Genomic DNA, 15,794 nt, shown 5'->3' on the forward strand with positions numbered 1-15,794 from the left:
CTCTGCACTGAGGCCCAGCTGGAATTCAGCATCGGGGGGGGTCCTCTCTCACCTCGCCCCTGACAGCAGCAGGCTCCAGTGCCCTGCTAATGTGGCAGCCCAGCACGGGTGTACGAGGCGACGGAGACATGGCAATGCTTTCCAGCTTGTTGAACATCTCCGACTCGGTCCCGCTGGCCCACACTCTCTGGCGCACCACATCCCAATTGGTCCTCCGAGACCTGCAAGATGGAGAAGAGCAGAAGGGCCAAGCTGAGGAGCCGGCAACAGAACGGGCACTAGGAACCCAAGCCACTGTCAAGGAGCTGCCAATCCGTGAGGGAGGCGGGCCCGGCAGGCAGGCGGGGCTTCACCCTCCTCCCACAATTCTCCGGGCATTTCCCCCGGCTGCATCACAAATGCCTCTGGAGAGTACTTACCTTCGAGAATACAAATGCACTTGAAGAACTGCATTGAAATACTAAAAACATAACCATGATTCTAGGACAAGGATCAATGCCTCAGTAAAGTAGCATAAAGTGGTTAAGACAGCAAGGGAAAACAAAAAGGACAGAAAGCTGCCGCTAAGGAAGCAAATCTTTGGTCTGTAAACCTCTACCCTGACTGGCAGCAGCTCTTCAGGGTTTTAGACAGGGATTGAGGAAAATAAGAGGCTGCCTTCTACTGAGTCAGACCATTGGTCCATCTAGCTCAGTATTGTCTACACAGACTGGCAGCAACTTCACCAAGGTTGCAGGCAGGAATCTCTCTCAGCCCTATTTTGGAGATGCTGCCAGGGAGGGAACTTGGAACCTTCTGCAGGCAAGCAGGCAGGCGCTCTCTCCATAGCAGCCCCATCTGCTGAGGGGAATCTCTTTCAGTGCTCACACATGTAGTCTCCCATTCAAATGTAAACCAGGGCAGACCCTGCTTAGCAAAGGGGACAATTCATGCTTGCTACAAGACCAGTTCTCTTCTTGCAACGTGCAGTCACCTTTTCTAAAATAGCCTCTAAAACAACCCCCAGTAGCACGATGAACTGAAGCACAGCCTTATATGTATTCCACACGAGCACAGGCAAAAAAGCAGGCAATGTGGAATTATGAGGCACAGTTGTCAACCTCCCGAGTTTCCGTCTCCATTTAAAAAGTGAGTTTCTAGCCCTCCTGGCAGGCTTCAGAGAGTACAGCAGCCAATGCTCCCCGAATCTCAAAAGCCAGCAGTAGGTGGCTGAATATAATCCCCACTGATTTTTCTTGGCCAGAGACTGTAATGAAGGAATTCGAAATCTGATGTCCATCCATCAGGAGACAGAGCTTTAGGGAGCTGCAGTATCCTTTCCCCCTCCCCACAACCAGCAGAAGAAGAGCAAAGCCACATTTGCATAACCTAAATAGGATTTCTGTGGCACAGAGGTCGAGAGTATTCTGCACGGGATTTCGATGCGAAAGCAGCAAAGGCATATACAGTCCTGGCTGGAGCCGAAGAATGGTCTGCCCACAAAGCCCTCTTCTCTCCCCACCTCACCTTTTCGCTGCTTCTCTCTTGATCCTCCGCACATCCTGCAGGGAGACAGAACCATCCGCGGCCCTTTCCACCGGGATGCCCAGCTCCTTCACCAACCACTCCCCTTCCTCAGACAGGTGGCATCTGCAAAGGAGGCATGGAGCAGAAAGCTAAAAGGCAGCAGAAGGGACCCCCGAGAGGCAACTGAGTCCAGCACCAAACAAGGCCATTGAGTACGGCCATGCTCTTCGGGTCATGAGCCAGCTGGGGGATGGACGCTCATTCTGGTTTTTGACAAGGCGAGTATCCCTAGAGATGGAGTATAGGAAGCTGCCGTATACCAAGTCAGACCATGGGTCCATCCAGCTCAGTATTGTTTTCACAGACTGGCAGTGGCTTCTCCAAGGTTGCAGGCAGGAGTCTCTCCCAGCCCTATCTTGGAGTTGCTGCCGGGGAGGGAACTTGGAACTTAGATGCTCTTCCCCGAGCGGCCCCATCCCCAAAGGGGAATCTCTTTCAGTGCTCACAAATGTAGTCACCCATTCAAATGCAAACCAGGGCAGACTCTGCTTAGCAAAGGGGTCAATTCCTGCTTGCTCCCACAAGGCCAGCTCTCCTCCCATATCTGCTGCCCAATTAGACAGAGGTGTCTTCTTGTCGATCAAGGTTAAATCGAGAAATCTAACCAGCTAAAAAGACTGCAGGGCCAAATGCTGGACAGGAAGAATGTGACGATGGCCGCTGAATGGATCAGAGGCCGACCCTTTCCCCCCGAGGCTGCCTGAACTCACCGCCTGATCCCCTTCGTGACGGCGTACATCTGGCAAGCCTTCTCCTCGGCCTGCTGCTGCGTCAGGCGGTGGTTGAACTGCATGAGGAGCCTCTCGGCAAAGGGCTGGCCTGCCCCATAGATGCGCCCGTAGTTGAAGACCTTGGCGTGCTCCCGGCTGATCCCCACTGTGGAGGCCGTCTTGCTGTGGAGGTCTGTGGCGTTGCTCTTCTTCCCCTGGAGGGTCATCCAGCCAAATGCTGTGCAACCTGCGATGGGGGGAAAGGAAGGGGTCCATGCGGTTTGGTTTTGCCTAGCTCACGGCCTCTCTCCGTGATTTGTTCAACATCTTTTTATACTGCCCGATCTGTGCATCTCTAGGCGGTGTCAAAAGTTCAAAACAACGTTTAAAAGCCAACACATTAAAAGACACAAGACAATAAAAAAACCATCATATAAAACAAATTATGAAATTTCTCATTAAAAGCTTGCAAGAACAGGTGAGGGTCTTCCTGAAAACGGACGGAGCAGGAGATGCTCTTAGTTCAGTAGGGAGCATATTCCGAAACCCTGGGGCAGCCACAGAGAAAGCCGTAACCGGACCTCTCCAGAAGATCGTAACAGGCGGCAGGATTTGTGACAAAGGAGGCGCTCTCTTAAATGATCAGAATAAACCATGCGAAATAGGAGAGATCCTGCAAATTTGCTCCACCAATACAGTTCAATGCGTGCAGCATGCCTTTAGACTTGGGTGGTTTAAGAAAGAAGAGACAGACACACACACACACACAGAGAACTGTCGACAAACCCATGGAGAATAGGACTGCAATAGTTCCTGTTGTGTATCTGCACTACCTGATGTGCAGAGACATGCGTTTCCACATGGAGACTCTGTTTAATGATCGTAGCCGATACATGTCTCATTCATCAGCAGCTACCAGCTACGATCATCAAATAGATAGAGCCTCCATGTACAAAGGCATGTCTCTGCACACCAGGTAGTGGAGACACACAACAGGAGCTTTGCAAGCAAAAGCTCTCACCATGTATGCCGGCAAAGTGGGATTCTCCCAGGACAGCAGCAATCCAGAGCTCTTGGGAATCCACGTCGGCTCCGACCAGATGGTAGCCAGGAGGGGCCTGGACCATGGCTTTCAGTTCACTGCCCACCCGGTCAGCCTGTAAGACACAGAGCAAGTTCTAGTCACCTCTGTTGCCAGAAAGGGTTCCTTCCTCCTAGAACTTAAATGGGGGGAAAACAGACATATGCGGGGATTCTCATTATGGAAAGTAAAGGCTGGATCGGTTTCTCTTTCTGTGACTTGCATTACTATTTATTCTCTGGATTCAAAAGTTTAAAAGCACAAGTATAGACCTACAATTGATCGCAAACGTGCATGCAGTGGCCGCCTTCGCACGTAACGCAAAGCCAGGCGTCCAATGGACCTGCGGTTTCCATTCAGACATACCGCCCCCCCCCCCGCCCCCCCGCATGCCTCCTAGACAAGCAAAGTTTCAGTCCAGGAGACTGCAGAGAGGAGGGAGAACTGCATGCATGGGCTTCCTTCAGGCATGAAGGACAGCCCTGGCAGCCAATCAGAGAAGGAGAGAGGGAGGAGCTTCCTTCCCTCAACTCTGGTTACCAAAAATGCAGACTTCAATTCAGCCTTCAGACGACACGCTGCTGCCTTCAAGCCTCAGACAGGAGCAGTGAAACCAACTACAAACCGAGGGTTCAAACTGGAGTTTGGGAAGGGAAACCTCGGGTCGCTTTTGAGACAGGACCGCGGTTGCACGCATTCAGACAACCACAAAATCCAACCTCGGTCCCGTTCAACTCTGGTTTCATGACACGCACGAAGGCGGCCTCTGTCTGAGCATCTTGAAAGTTTTAGACATCTTTCCCCCGCTCGGGAGCAGAAGGGGTTGCCGCTGTCTTGAGGAAGCATTCTTCACACTGAGAAATTGCCCATTCTTTTTGCTCAAGCCCTCTTTCCTCCCCTCTTCGCCACTGGGTTCCATTAACTCTGCTCGCCTAGTTGTCTGTTAACTGCTCTCTAAGTCTGTGAACATTCTGCTCCACTGAGTTACACTCGGGCAATTTGTGGGGGGGTGTTACCCCCTTAGGGTCCCCCCCTCACACACACCAGATCTCGGTGAAGCCAACGTATCTGTGGGTTACCCCGAACTGGCTGGCACTTCTCTCTTGCCTACAGGTGCTTCAGTTATAGGTCCATAAAGTTTCCGGCTCTTTTGGAAATGGATATATAGACTAGAAGAGACAATACATACTCTGGCATTGCTGGCGGTCAGCCAGGTGGGCTCCACCGCTCGGCGGGTTATGGTTCCAGCAGTCACCACCTGTGGCAAGATGGCTCCATAGCTCCCCTCCTCGTCGTAATCTGCATGCCTAGGAAAGTGCTGGCGTGAGTGGGTTTCCGGAGGGCAGCAGAAGCCGGGCATTGGTTCTGCTAGCAACCAACCAAGCATCTGACGGCGACCCCTGTGGCTGCCGTTAAAAAACTCTATGCCAGGACTACACAGCTCTGGCCCTCCTGCAGATGTTGGCCGATGGCTTCCATCATCTCCGATAATCAGCCACTACAGCTGGGGATGATGGGAGTTGTAGTCCAAGGACAGCTGGACAGCTGAAAGTGTGTGCAGCCTCGCACTAGGCAGAGGCCAGAGGTTCCAAAGGCCCTTCGCCGGGGTAGCTCAGCACCTAGGCCTAAAGACTGATCACCCTTGCCAGGGGATCAACCTTCTCCTAAGGCTGTACTGGAACATAGGAAACTGCCGAATATGGAGTCTGACCCTTGGTCCATCTAGCTCAGTATTGTCTACTCAGACTGGCAGCGGCTTCTCCAAGGTTGCAGGCAAGAGTCTCTCCCAGCCCTATCTTGGAGATGCTGCCAGGGAGGGAACTTGGAAGCTTCTGCATGCAAGCAGGTAGGTGCTCTTCCCGGAGCGGCCCCCCATCCCCAAGGGGAATATCATACACATGTAGTCTCCCATTCAAATGCAAACTAGGGTGGATACTGCTTAGCTAAGGGGACAATTCATGCTTGCTACCACAAGTCCACCTGGCTCTGCGAGATCTCAAGGTTCAGATATTTTCCCCCAGCCTCAGTACCCCAGATCTTCTAAATTATGTCAGGGACAGAAGCTGGAACCTCCTGGGTGCAAATATAGTTGCCCTGCTGCTGAATTACACAGAATAGGCCTTCAGGACAGTTCCGTATGTGTACCTGGTGACAGATCGCGGCAGCTCCCCTCTTTTCAGCCACACCACGATCTGGGAACTGCCAAAACAAAACAAAAAATGCAAAAAAATGAATATAGGAAGCTGCCGTATACTGAGTCAGACCACTGGTCCATCCATTACAGTTCTGTCTACCCAGACTTGCAGCGGCTTCTCCAAGGTTGCAGGCAGGAATCTCTCTCAGCCCTATCGTGGAGATGCTGCCAGGGAGGGAACTCAGAACCTTCTGCTCTTCCCAGAGCAGCCCCATTATCCCCTAAGGGAAGTATCTTACACTGCTCACAGTTCTAGTCTCCCTTTCATATGCAACCAGGGCAGACCCAGCTTAGCTGAGGGGACAAGTCATGCTTGCGACCCCAAGGCCAGCTCTCCTCTCCCACAGACCAGCCACTGAATGTGCAGGTTCTTGGCTCACCTGATGCGTTTATGCGCATTCCTCCAGAAGGAGATCATCTTGTTGATCTCCAGAGCTCGCGTTCCATCTGAGCCCCCCGTGCCGGCCTGCAGGGTACCGTCTTCCATCTTGGGCAGGAAATCCTTGGCAAATGGGCTTCCCACGTTGTTGTCGTTCCCGTCCTTTTAACAGCACATGGGGCAGGGGAGTCTGCTTTCACTCAAGGCATCAGCCATCAAAAAACCAGACTGTATCCGTTTAACACGCGCCTGGGTCCCCACCCTCCTGTATGACCAAGACAGCCTGGAAAGCATCTTTGCACCACGGTTCCCTAACCACGGGCTCCAGAGCGGAGTTCTTTTTCTGGACACAAGAAACCTCTGCAGAGCCCACACTCACCTTGTGGGGCAGTCTGAAAAACCAGCAACCGGGGACGTGGACGTCATTGTAAGGGCCGTTGCCATGGTGGTAGTCGGGATGGCTCTCCGAAGACTGAAGCTCCTCCTATGGGCGACCAGTGAAGGATTAGCGGGACTTATAGGCCAGGAGGTACCAAAAACCCAGATATTTTAGACATAGGAAGCAGCTTGTCACATATAGACAGAGAGCTAGAACTGTAATGGAAACACAGTCCCGATGAGCATTCCTGAATGGACCTTGAAGTCTTCTCTGCAGGAATAAAGGCTCTGCCCAAACACTCTGGAAAGGTACATTCTTATGAAGGAGGAGAACTGGTCTTGTGGTAGCAAGCATAACTTGTCCCCTTAGCTAAGCAGGGTCTGCCCTGGTTGCATATGAATGGGAGACTTGATGTGTGAGCACTTCAAGATATTCCCCTTAGGGGATGGAGCCGCTCTGGGAAGAGCAGAAAGTTTCAAGTTCCCTCCCTGGCAGCATCTCCAAGACAGGGCTGAGAGAGATTCCTGCCTGCAACCTTGGAGAAGCCGCTGCCAGTCTGTGTAAGACAATACTGAGCTAGATGGACCAAGGGTCGGACTCAGTATATGGCAGTTTCCTATGTTCCTATGAAGCTCTCTGTGTTCCTCTCAAAATCCTGGAAAAATGACGCCATCAGATTGCTGGACCTGGTCCCATCTCCCTCTGTGCCTGACGTCAGGGTTACCAGATCCCAGCGTGAACAATCCTGGCAGAAAGATGCCACGAGATTCATCCTACATCGAGACTGTTTTCACGAGTGGCTTCGCTGCCTGTGAGAGCCCCCAGGAGGCATGCGGCTCCTGGCCACACCTCAGCAGCCAACCCGCCTCGGGAGCCCGCCTCTTAAATGAGTGTTCTCGTAACCCTGTTTACCTGACCCTGTGTCGACGGGGGATACCCACAACGCACACTGCACCTGTGCAGTGCATGGTGGGATTTCAGGGGGCCCGGACAACGGATCTCAGCCTCAGAGTGATCGGCCCGGCTCTGTGCTGCACAGAGTCGTGTCGGGCCGATCATGTCGGAGCCAAACCGGACTGATCGATCATCGGGGAGAGGGGGGAGGCTTTCCCCTGCCCACCCAGTAGGTTGTATGAATGGCCTCACTATATGGATGGATCACCAGGGTGAGCCAAGAACCCTGGGAGACCCAACTCGGGCTTTTACTCAACATTCCTTATCTTTCAAAATCTTGGGGAATACATGGCGGCTACCAAATCGGTAGCTTCTCCCCCCCCCCAGTGAGGTTTCATTACCTGTCTCAGTTGCTTGGTTACAGCATCCATATCCGCTTCTGTTTCCAGGCGGCTGAGCTCTTCCACCTGCCATGAAGGGAAAGAGTGGCCTCTTTCACATCTGAAGTCCCTTCGCTCTGCTCACATAATTTTATTTGCCTGACTATCTGAACAAGATAAGCTTTTGCGCCAAGTTCCACCATTGGTGGTGGTGGGAGAGGGGGAGAAACACAGAAGAAAACTCTCTGCATGGACAAAACAGCTAGCCTAGCCTAACTTTATCTAAGACAGGCTAGTTTTCTGCGTTAAGGAATCTCTATCTAGACATCTGTGTGGACGAACAGAAGAGCACAGATAGAGATTCTCCCTCCTGTTATCTGAAGTGGTACAGTCTACCAAGAGCTATACCACGCCATACTTTCTTCTAATTCGATATCCTGGCTCTGAAATACACAAGTTGTACCTTTTGCCAGAAAGTGCTGTTTTCTGTTAACATGAGTTCTTCTTCCAGGGCGAGGTCAAATGAGCCAGGCTGCTCTTTGCCTTTTTCTCTGCAATGCTCCCGGTACAGATGCTCAATAACCCTACAAAAAAGGAGGAATACGAATACAGCGAATATTTATATACCACTTTTCAACAAAAGTTCCCCAAAGCGGTTTACAGGGAGAGATAAAATTGCTCCCTGTCCCCAAAGGGCCCACAATCTTAAAAAAAGAAACATAAGACAGAGACCAGCAACAGCCACTGGAGGGATGCTGTGCTGGGGACGGATAGGGCCAGTTGCTCTCCCCCTGCTCAATAAAGAGAATCGCCACTTTAAAAAGGTGTCTCTTTTGTTCAGTTAGCAGGGGTATTCTGTACCAAGGACCATGCGTTTGGGCCCCTTTATGTCTCTGCCGGCATCAGGTCTCGAAAAACCCCTGGGGTCCAAGCACCCAAGACCCTCACCACCTAACGTCAGGGTTTCGAAATCCAAGTCCCCCCTTCGTCTCTACAGGGCCCGATTCTTACAAACAAGGGATTGTTATCCAGCTGAGGGGTGTTGGTGGGGGGCGGTGTCCGACAGCAGTGGTGGTGACGGCCCACCAAAAACAGCTTAAAACACAGGCTGCCTTAAACATCACAATTCCACCATGATGGGCTATAGGCCACCTCCAGCCTCAAAGGCAGGATGCCTCTGAGTACCAGTTGCAGGGGAGTCAAAGTGAGAGAGAAGGCATGCCCTCAACTCCTGCCTGTTGGCTTCCAGCGGCATCTGGTGGGCCACTGTGTGAAACAGGATGCTGGACTAGATGGGCTTCCTTGGGCTTGATCCAGCAGGGCTGTTCTGATGTTCACCGCTCCTCCTCCTCCTCCTCACCTGAAGGGACACCGAGGCGACTCATCCTCCAGGGCCGCGGCCTCCTCCTCCGGCAGGTTGTCCTTCCTCCCCGGCACCAGGTAGCCCCAGCCATGTTTCTCAGAGTAGTGCAGCGGAAAGCCGTCCCAGGTGAGCCTCATGAGCTTGGGAGTCACTCTCATCTGCAGGCTGATGAGGCTTGGTCCAGGCACCCAACTGGGGTCGCCCAAACGGAGGCAGAGCTTGCGGTACCACCTGCGAGGATAACACAGCAGGAGAACAACCCTCAGACCCCACCACCAGAGCGCTGCCACAGAGTTTCTGGACTCCTGAACGGGCATGTTCACGGCGAACGAAGCCAGCCATCTAGCTCAGTCTTGACTACACAGACTGGCAGCGGCTTCTCCAAGGTGGCAGGCCGGATTCTTTCTCAGCAATATCTTGGAGATGTTGCCAGGGAGGGGACTTGGGACCTCAGATGCTCTCCCCAGAGCGGCTCCATCCCCGAAGGGGGGATATCTTACTGTGCTCACACATGCCGTTTCAACGAGGAGACAAAAGTGGCTTCCCCATCTTGCAGGGAACAAAGGATCTTACGCTGCAGATGGACAAGAGGACCCACGAGCCCTGAAAATGTCAAAATATACCAGCGTTCCTTAGCAACCCACCCGGGATGGCCAGGCAGATGCTGGATTCTCTTTGGCTGCAAAGCCACCGTCTCCTTTAGGCGGTCCAGGCACAGGCGGCTCTCAAGGATGCCCTGGTCTTCCTCTTCGGTGGGCGGGCCAGGATCTGTGCTCAAGATGCAAGAAACCAGAGAGCAGCATTTTCAAAGGGGCAGTCAAAACATTGGGAGGATAGTCCTGTCTCATGCCTACGCTAAGGGCCGTTTCCCATGGTTGTGGGTGAGTCAGCATCAAGTATGGAGGAGGAAACCAGGGGTGCGGGAACTGCCAATACCCTGGGCGTCTTCATGTAATCTGAAACTCGTCACATAGGAAGCTGCTGCCTACCGAGTCAGACCATTGGCCCCTCTAGCTCAGCATTGTCTGCACAGACTGGCAGCAGCTTCTCCAAGGTTGCAAGCAGTCCCCTGCTAGCTGAGCAAAGTGGCACCTTTTAAAAGTGGCGGTCTTCTTTATTGAGCAGGGGACCCTCTCCATCGCCAGCACAGCATCCCTCCAGTGGCTGTTGCTGATGTCTTATGTTTTCTTTTTTAGATTGTAAGCCCTTTGGGGAGAGGGAGCCTTATTTATTTTGTCTAGTTAGTTAGATCTATGTAAACCACTTTGGGAACTTGTTGAAAAGCGGTATATAAATATTCATTGTATTCATCGTCATCTCTCTCTCCACCCCATCTGGGAGATTTCAGGGAGGGAACTTGGAACCTTCTACAGGTGCTCTTCCACTTAGCTCTGGCCCCATCCTTTTAAGGGGAATATCTTACAGTGCTCAAATGTAGTCTCCCATTCAAATGCAAACCAGGGCAGGTCAGTGATCATGTGAAGCGACCCTGCATCTTACTTCAAAGGACCTAAACGATGGAGTCACTCTGGGAAGAGCATCTAGGTTCCGAGTTCCCTCCCTGGCAGCATCTCCAAGATAGGGCTGAGAGAGATTCCTGCCTGCAACCTTAGAGAAGCCACTGCCAGTCTGTGAACACAATACTGAGCTAGATAGAACAATGGTCTGACTCAGTAGATGGCAGCTTCCTATGTTCCTAAGCCCTGTTGCACTGTGTAGCCTGCCAGTCAATCAGATGCACCCCTGGAAGCCCCATACAAGCAGGCGAGGGGCCATTTACAAAGGCGCTGTACCTTCCTGCCATTCCAGCATGGAGGACTTTCCCACGGCTTTGGGGGTCTCTTCATTGCCATCTTGATCCTTCTTCTTTCCAGCTCTCTTCTTCTTCTGCTTAAATTCCTGGAGGTCCCACTCCAGATCCCATAGCCAGGGGTCATTTTTGTACCTGTGCAAAGACCAGACACAAAACACACACACACACACACACACATTATTCCACAGCATCCTTTCCCCATGAAAAGCTCTTAAGTCTAAAATGTTCCCGTTTATTGGCAGTAGCTAAGCAGGGAGGAAATGGGAACCAGGGAATTCTCTTTGTCATCAACACAGGTGGCCCTTGTTATCTGCAGGGGTTCCATTCTTGGCTACAACCGGGGATAACAAAACCCAAGTAAATGGCAGTGGGGTGGGGAGTGGGTTAAGTTCCTGGATGGCAAAAAAAGCAATCAAAAAGCAGAAATGGGAAAAAAAGTACAGGAAAACCTCGGTATTTGTGGGGGTTCCAAACCCGGCTTGTGCCACGGATACCAAAAGCGCAAATACTGAGTAATTGGGATTGTGGGATCGTGGGGGTTAGGTTCGTAAAGGGGGGAAATGATCAAAAAATGACCAAAACCCATGAAAAAAGCACTGTGAAGTGCCCCACCATGCGCCATGGGTCTCCAACAGTCCTGTAGTGCCACCAAGAATCAAAAATTGGCTGAAAATCACAGGGTTTCCCCGCTCTTTTTTTGTCAAAATGAGCCACAAAATGGCTCCTACTTCCAAAATGGCGGGAGGAAATGACCTCAGACCACAAAATATGTGGGTGTTAAGGAACCCCCATCCTGTTCTCCAGTTCAAATCATGCTCTTTTGCACCACCACTTTGTGGCTGGGAATAGGTCTCCACTGAACATGCAATCCTAGTCTAAAGTCCTCGGCCCGGTCACAAAGCTCTGCCCCCTACTGCACGATCAACACCAGCTCCCCGCATCCACCTGTCCTCATGAAGCAGCTGGCAGGCATTGTCCGCAAGGTTCATCAGAGATTTCTTCATCTCCTTTTGCAGCTCTTCGTAGGTGATCTGAGCTTCATCCAGATACTTCTCCCAGTTCTGATTGACAGGAAGGTAAGAGACCCCCATTTCCAGCATCCCTGCAAACGTCACAGGGTGGGGACACCTGATGCAGAAACAAGGAGAGGGTTAGACACGGTGTGCAAGCCTCTTGGCTGGTCGCAGCTGGATTACGCTACATAAACCTTGTACATTACAGCCACCAGAATGTGTGAAGTGGTTCCTGTCCAGTGTTCCCTCTAACAGGGATTCCCAGATGTTGTTGACTACAACTCCCAGAATCCCCAAGCAAAGGCTATTGCGACTGGGGATCCTGGGAGTTGTAGAAAAACGGCATCTGGAAATCCTTGTTAGAGGGAACACTGTTCCCGTCAAAGAAACATAGGAAGCTGCCTTCTACTGAGTCAGACCATTGGTCCATCTAGCTCAGTATTGTCTACACTGACTGGCAGCAGCTCCTCCAAGGTTGCAGGCAGGAGTCTCTCTCAGCCGTCTTGGAGATGCTGCCAGGGAGGGAACTTGGAAACGTCTGTATGCAAGCATGCAGATGCTCTTCCCAGAGCAGCCCCATCCCCTAAAGGGAAGTTCTTACAGTGCTCACACATGTAGTCTCCCATTCAAATGCAAACCAGGGTGGACTCTGCTTAGCAAAGGGGACATTTCATGCTTACTACCGTGTCTCCTCTTGGACACAGAGCGTGACCAAAAGACAAAACCTAGGGCAGATGCATGGAAGGGGTGGAGTTCTCTGCCACAGGATGTGGTGATGGCCACCAGCTTGGATGGCTTTAAGTGGGTCTAAGACAAATTCATAGAGAACAGGTCAATCAATGGCTGCCAACATTAGCACAATTGTGTGAACCATGCCAAGGTGATTCATGCCTTGAGATGAATCTGAGATTCTCGGTTCACGCAATCATGCTAATGTTGGTAACCCATATTCAACATAGATTCAACTGACTGTGTGAACAGGCCCAGAGTTTTAATTCATCTGTTGCTTAATGTTTTTAACCTCTTCCGTTTTGGATTGATTTTATCTGCTGCCTGTGGTGGGTTATCCCTTTTATTTTGGGCTTGAGTGTTTTTAATTCCTAAGAATTAGTTTTTATTTAGGTAAGCCACCTCGAGCACTGCCATCATGGATGTGGAAATGTGTCGTATATCGCATGGCTGATAGACTGAGGTTTGCCACTTAACACCCAACTACATCAAAAAGAAGCATCTTCATTCTGAGCTGGATAAAATGAAAAGGATGGGAAATCATGGATAACAGAAGCCACAGGTAAACTGGAGGCCAACTCTCAGCAGCTAAGAACTTTTCACCTTTTCAGGAAGAGCGGAAACTGCTCCTGGAATACTTCATGAGTTGCCTGGACATCAAGGGCACAATATCTCATTAGGTCCTTTAAGAAAAGAGGAGAAAGAAAGAGGCAGACAAGTCATGAAGGTTATATAGGAGGGACTACCTTATGTGGTAGGTACTGGTCAGTATAGGCCAGTAACTCCTTCGACTGCTGCAGGCTCAAGCTAGACTTCAATCCCAGGCTGCCCTCTAGAGATCCTTCTTTAAAACTGGAGATACCAAGAAGCAAACCTGGGATCTTCTAGACACAAAACCTGCACAATACTACCAGTTATGGCCCTATAGCCCCTCCTTTAAATAGGCGAGAACAGACCTGCTCAACTTAGGCCCCCGCCCCAGCTGTTTTTGGACTACAGCTCCCATAATCCCTAGCCATAGTGGCCAACAGCCAGGGATTATGGGAATTGAAGGCCAATATCTACAGGAGGGCTGAAGCTGAGCAGCCCTGGGCTTGGAACATAAGCACAGCCCTGCTGGATCAAGCACAAGGTCTGTCTAATCCAGCATCCTGTTTCACACAGTGGCCCACCAGATGCCTCTGAGAAGCCCACAGGAAAGAGGTATGTGCATGCCCTCTCTCCTGCTGTTGCTCCCCTGTAACTGTTATTGAGAGGCCTCTTGCCTCCAAGGATGGAGCTGGCCTATAGTCACCAGACTAGTAGCCACTGATAGACCCGTCCTCCATGCATTTGTCTAAGCCCCTTTTGAAGCCATCCCAGCTGGTGGCCATCACCAGGTTCCTTCCCAACCTGGAAGTTATTCCTGATGTCATCCATGCTGCCCTTGACGAAGAGTTCCCGTGCTTCCTTCTCCAGAGGCTGACCCCCAACATAGAGAGCATGCACGTCGACCAGGTTGTTGATACTGCTGATGTCCACCCAGTCCCAGGAGGCAATCTGCAAGGAACGAGGAAGCAAACGAATGAGTAACTACCCCATTGATCAAGACAGCCCAAAGAGGCACTTTTTAAATTAAGTGGCGATTCTCTGATATTTAGCAGGGGGAGAGCAACTGGCTCTATCCAGCCCCAGCACAGCATCCCTCCAGTGGCTGCCTTCTGTTTCTTCTTTAGATTGTGAGCCCTTTGGGGAGAGGGAGCCCTCTTATTTATTATTTTGCTATATAAACCACTTTGAGAACTTCTGTTGAAAAGTGGTATATAAATATTTGTTGTAGTAATATTCTGAGGGCGCTTGGATGCTAACTCACTCACTCAGAACAGCTAGCTTTGACCCGTAACAGAAACGCACATTCTTTTCTAAATTATTTGATTTATTGTATCTGTATTTATCTATTATTTGAGGCTAACCCTCTGGATTAACTAACCACAGCACTTACAGGACCTTAATAAAAATTTCCAAAGGAGTCTTCAATAACAGTTCCACATACAACACCTTGCAGTAGTCTCCTCCAGAGGACACCAGAGTGTGGATCATTATACCATTACTACATACTACAACAAATATTTATATACCACTTAAAAAAAAAAAAGAAGAAGTTCCCCAAGCAGTTTACACAGCAAGAGAAAACAGAATATGGTTCTTTGACCCAAAGGGCCCGATGAGGCACCAATGAATAGGGACATTTGACTCTTCCCCTGATAAACAGGAACATAGGAAGCTGCCATACACTGAGTCAGACCCTTGGTCCATCTCGCTCAGTATTGTCTTCCCAGACGGGCAGCGGCTTCTCCAAGGTGGCAGGCAGGAGTCTCTCCCAGCCCTGTCTTGGAGATGTCAGGGAGGGAACTTGGAATCTTCCGCACACAGGTGCTCTTCCGCACACAAGAGCAGCCCCATCTCTTAAGGGGAAGATGTAAAATCTTCCCCTTAAGAGACTAGATGGAGCATCTGTGTTGCATGCAGAAGGTTCCAAGTTCCCTCCCTGGCAGCATCTCCAAGATAGGGCTGAGAGAGATTCATGCCTGCAGCCTTGGCGAAGCCGCTGCCAGCCTGGGTAGACAATACTGAGCTAGATGGACCAACGGTCTGACTCAGTATATGGCAGCTTCTTATGTTCCCAGTGTACTGTATCTTGCACACCAAATGAAGGGAAAGAGGAGGGAATACCCAACTCCTCTCTGCCTCTCTCACTTACCACAGGGCCTTTGGTTTTGCCACGGGTTTTCTTGATGTGCTGCTGGACTTGCTGCTGCCCTTTCCTCTTGCCATGCTTTGCCGCCATCCAAAGGCTGCGCTGAAGCCCTGTCAGCCCCGAGATGGCCATGTGCATGCTCATGGTGTCCAGGAAACGCATCTGGGAGCCCTGAAACACACCAGGACAGAACAATTCATTCACCTGGACAATTCATTTGCTCAAGACTGAAAAGGAGAGGGGAGCTGGTCTGGTGGTAGCAAGCATGACTTGTCCCCATAGCTAAGCAGGGTCTGCCCTGGTTTGCATTTGAATGGGAGACTACATGTGTGAGCACTGGAAGATCTTCCCCTCAGGGGAATGGGAAGAGGAGAAGGTTCCAAGTCCCCTCTCTGGCAGCATCTCCAAGATAGGGTGGAGAGAGATTCCTGCCTGCCACCTTGGAGAAGCCGCTGCCAGTCTGTGTAGGCAATACTGAGCCAAATGGACCCATGGTCTGACTCAGTATGTGGCAGCTTCCTATGTAAGAGCCAGGGAAGCAGTCTGGATGAGGAAA

The 15,794-nt window shown here is 51.0% G+C and overlaps 1 protein-coding gene across 3 annotated transcripts in view; it reads right to left on the bottom strand.

Annotated features, from left to right (window-relative positions):
• Positions 1–15,794, bottom strand: part of POLG (DNA polymerase gamma, catalytic subunit) — a 30,552-nt gene that overhangs the window by 9,651 nt on the left and 5,107 nt on the right. For all 3 annotated transcript variants that reach the window (XM_053272160.1, XM_053272157.1, XM_053272158.1), the window contains exons 4-20: positions 15,242–15,409; positions 13,894–14,040; positions 13,105–13,184; positions 11,705–11,887; positions 10,740–10,891; positions 9,591–9,714; positions 8,944–9,177; positions 8,047–8,167; positions 7,605–7,670; positions 6,310–6,414; positions 5,932–6,092; positions 5,503–5,556; positions 4,547–4,664; positions 3,298–3,433; positions 2,277–2,523; positions 1,507–1,629; positions 53–221 (exon numbers count right to left, since the gene is read on the bottom strand). In XM_053272160.1, coding sequence (XP_053128135.1) covers positions 53–221; positions 1,507–1,629; positions 2,277–2,523; positions 3,298–3,433; positions 4,547–4,664; positions 5,503–5,556; positions 5,932–6,092; positions 6,310–6,414; positions 7,605–7,670; positions 8,047–8,167; positions 8,944–9,177; positions 9,591–9,714; positions 10,740–10,891; positions 11,705–11,887; positions 13,105–13,184; positions 13,894–14,040; positions 15,242–15,409 — 2,388 coding nt within the window. The remainder of the gene's footprint in view (positions 1–52; positions 222–1,506; positions 1,630–2,276; positions 2,524–3,297; positions 3,434–4,546; positions 4,665–5,502; positions 5,557–5,931; positions 6,093–6,309; positions 6,415–7,604; positions 7,671–8,046; positions 8,168–8,943; positions 9,178–9,590; positions 9,715–10,739; positions 10,892–11,704; positions 11,888–13,104; positions 13,185–13,893; positions 14,041–15,241; positions 15,410–15,794) is intronic.

The sequence above is a fragment of the Hemicordylus capensis genome, chromosome 10 (genome assembly GCF_027244095.1).
Source record: "Hemicordylus capensis ecotype Gifberg chromosome 10, rHemCap1.1.pri, whole genome shotgun sequence".
Lineage (NCBI taxonomy): Eukaryota > Metazoa > Chordata > Lepidosauria > Squamata > Cordylidae > Hemicordylus > Hemicordylus capensis.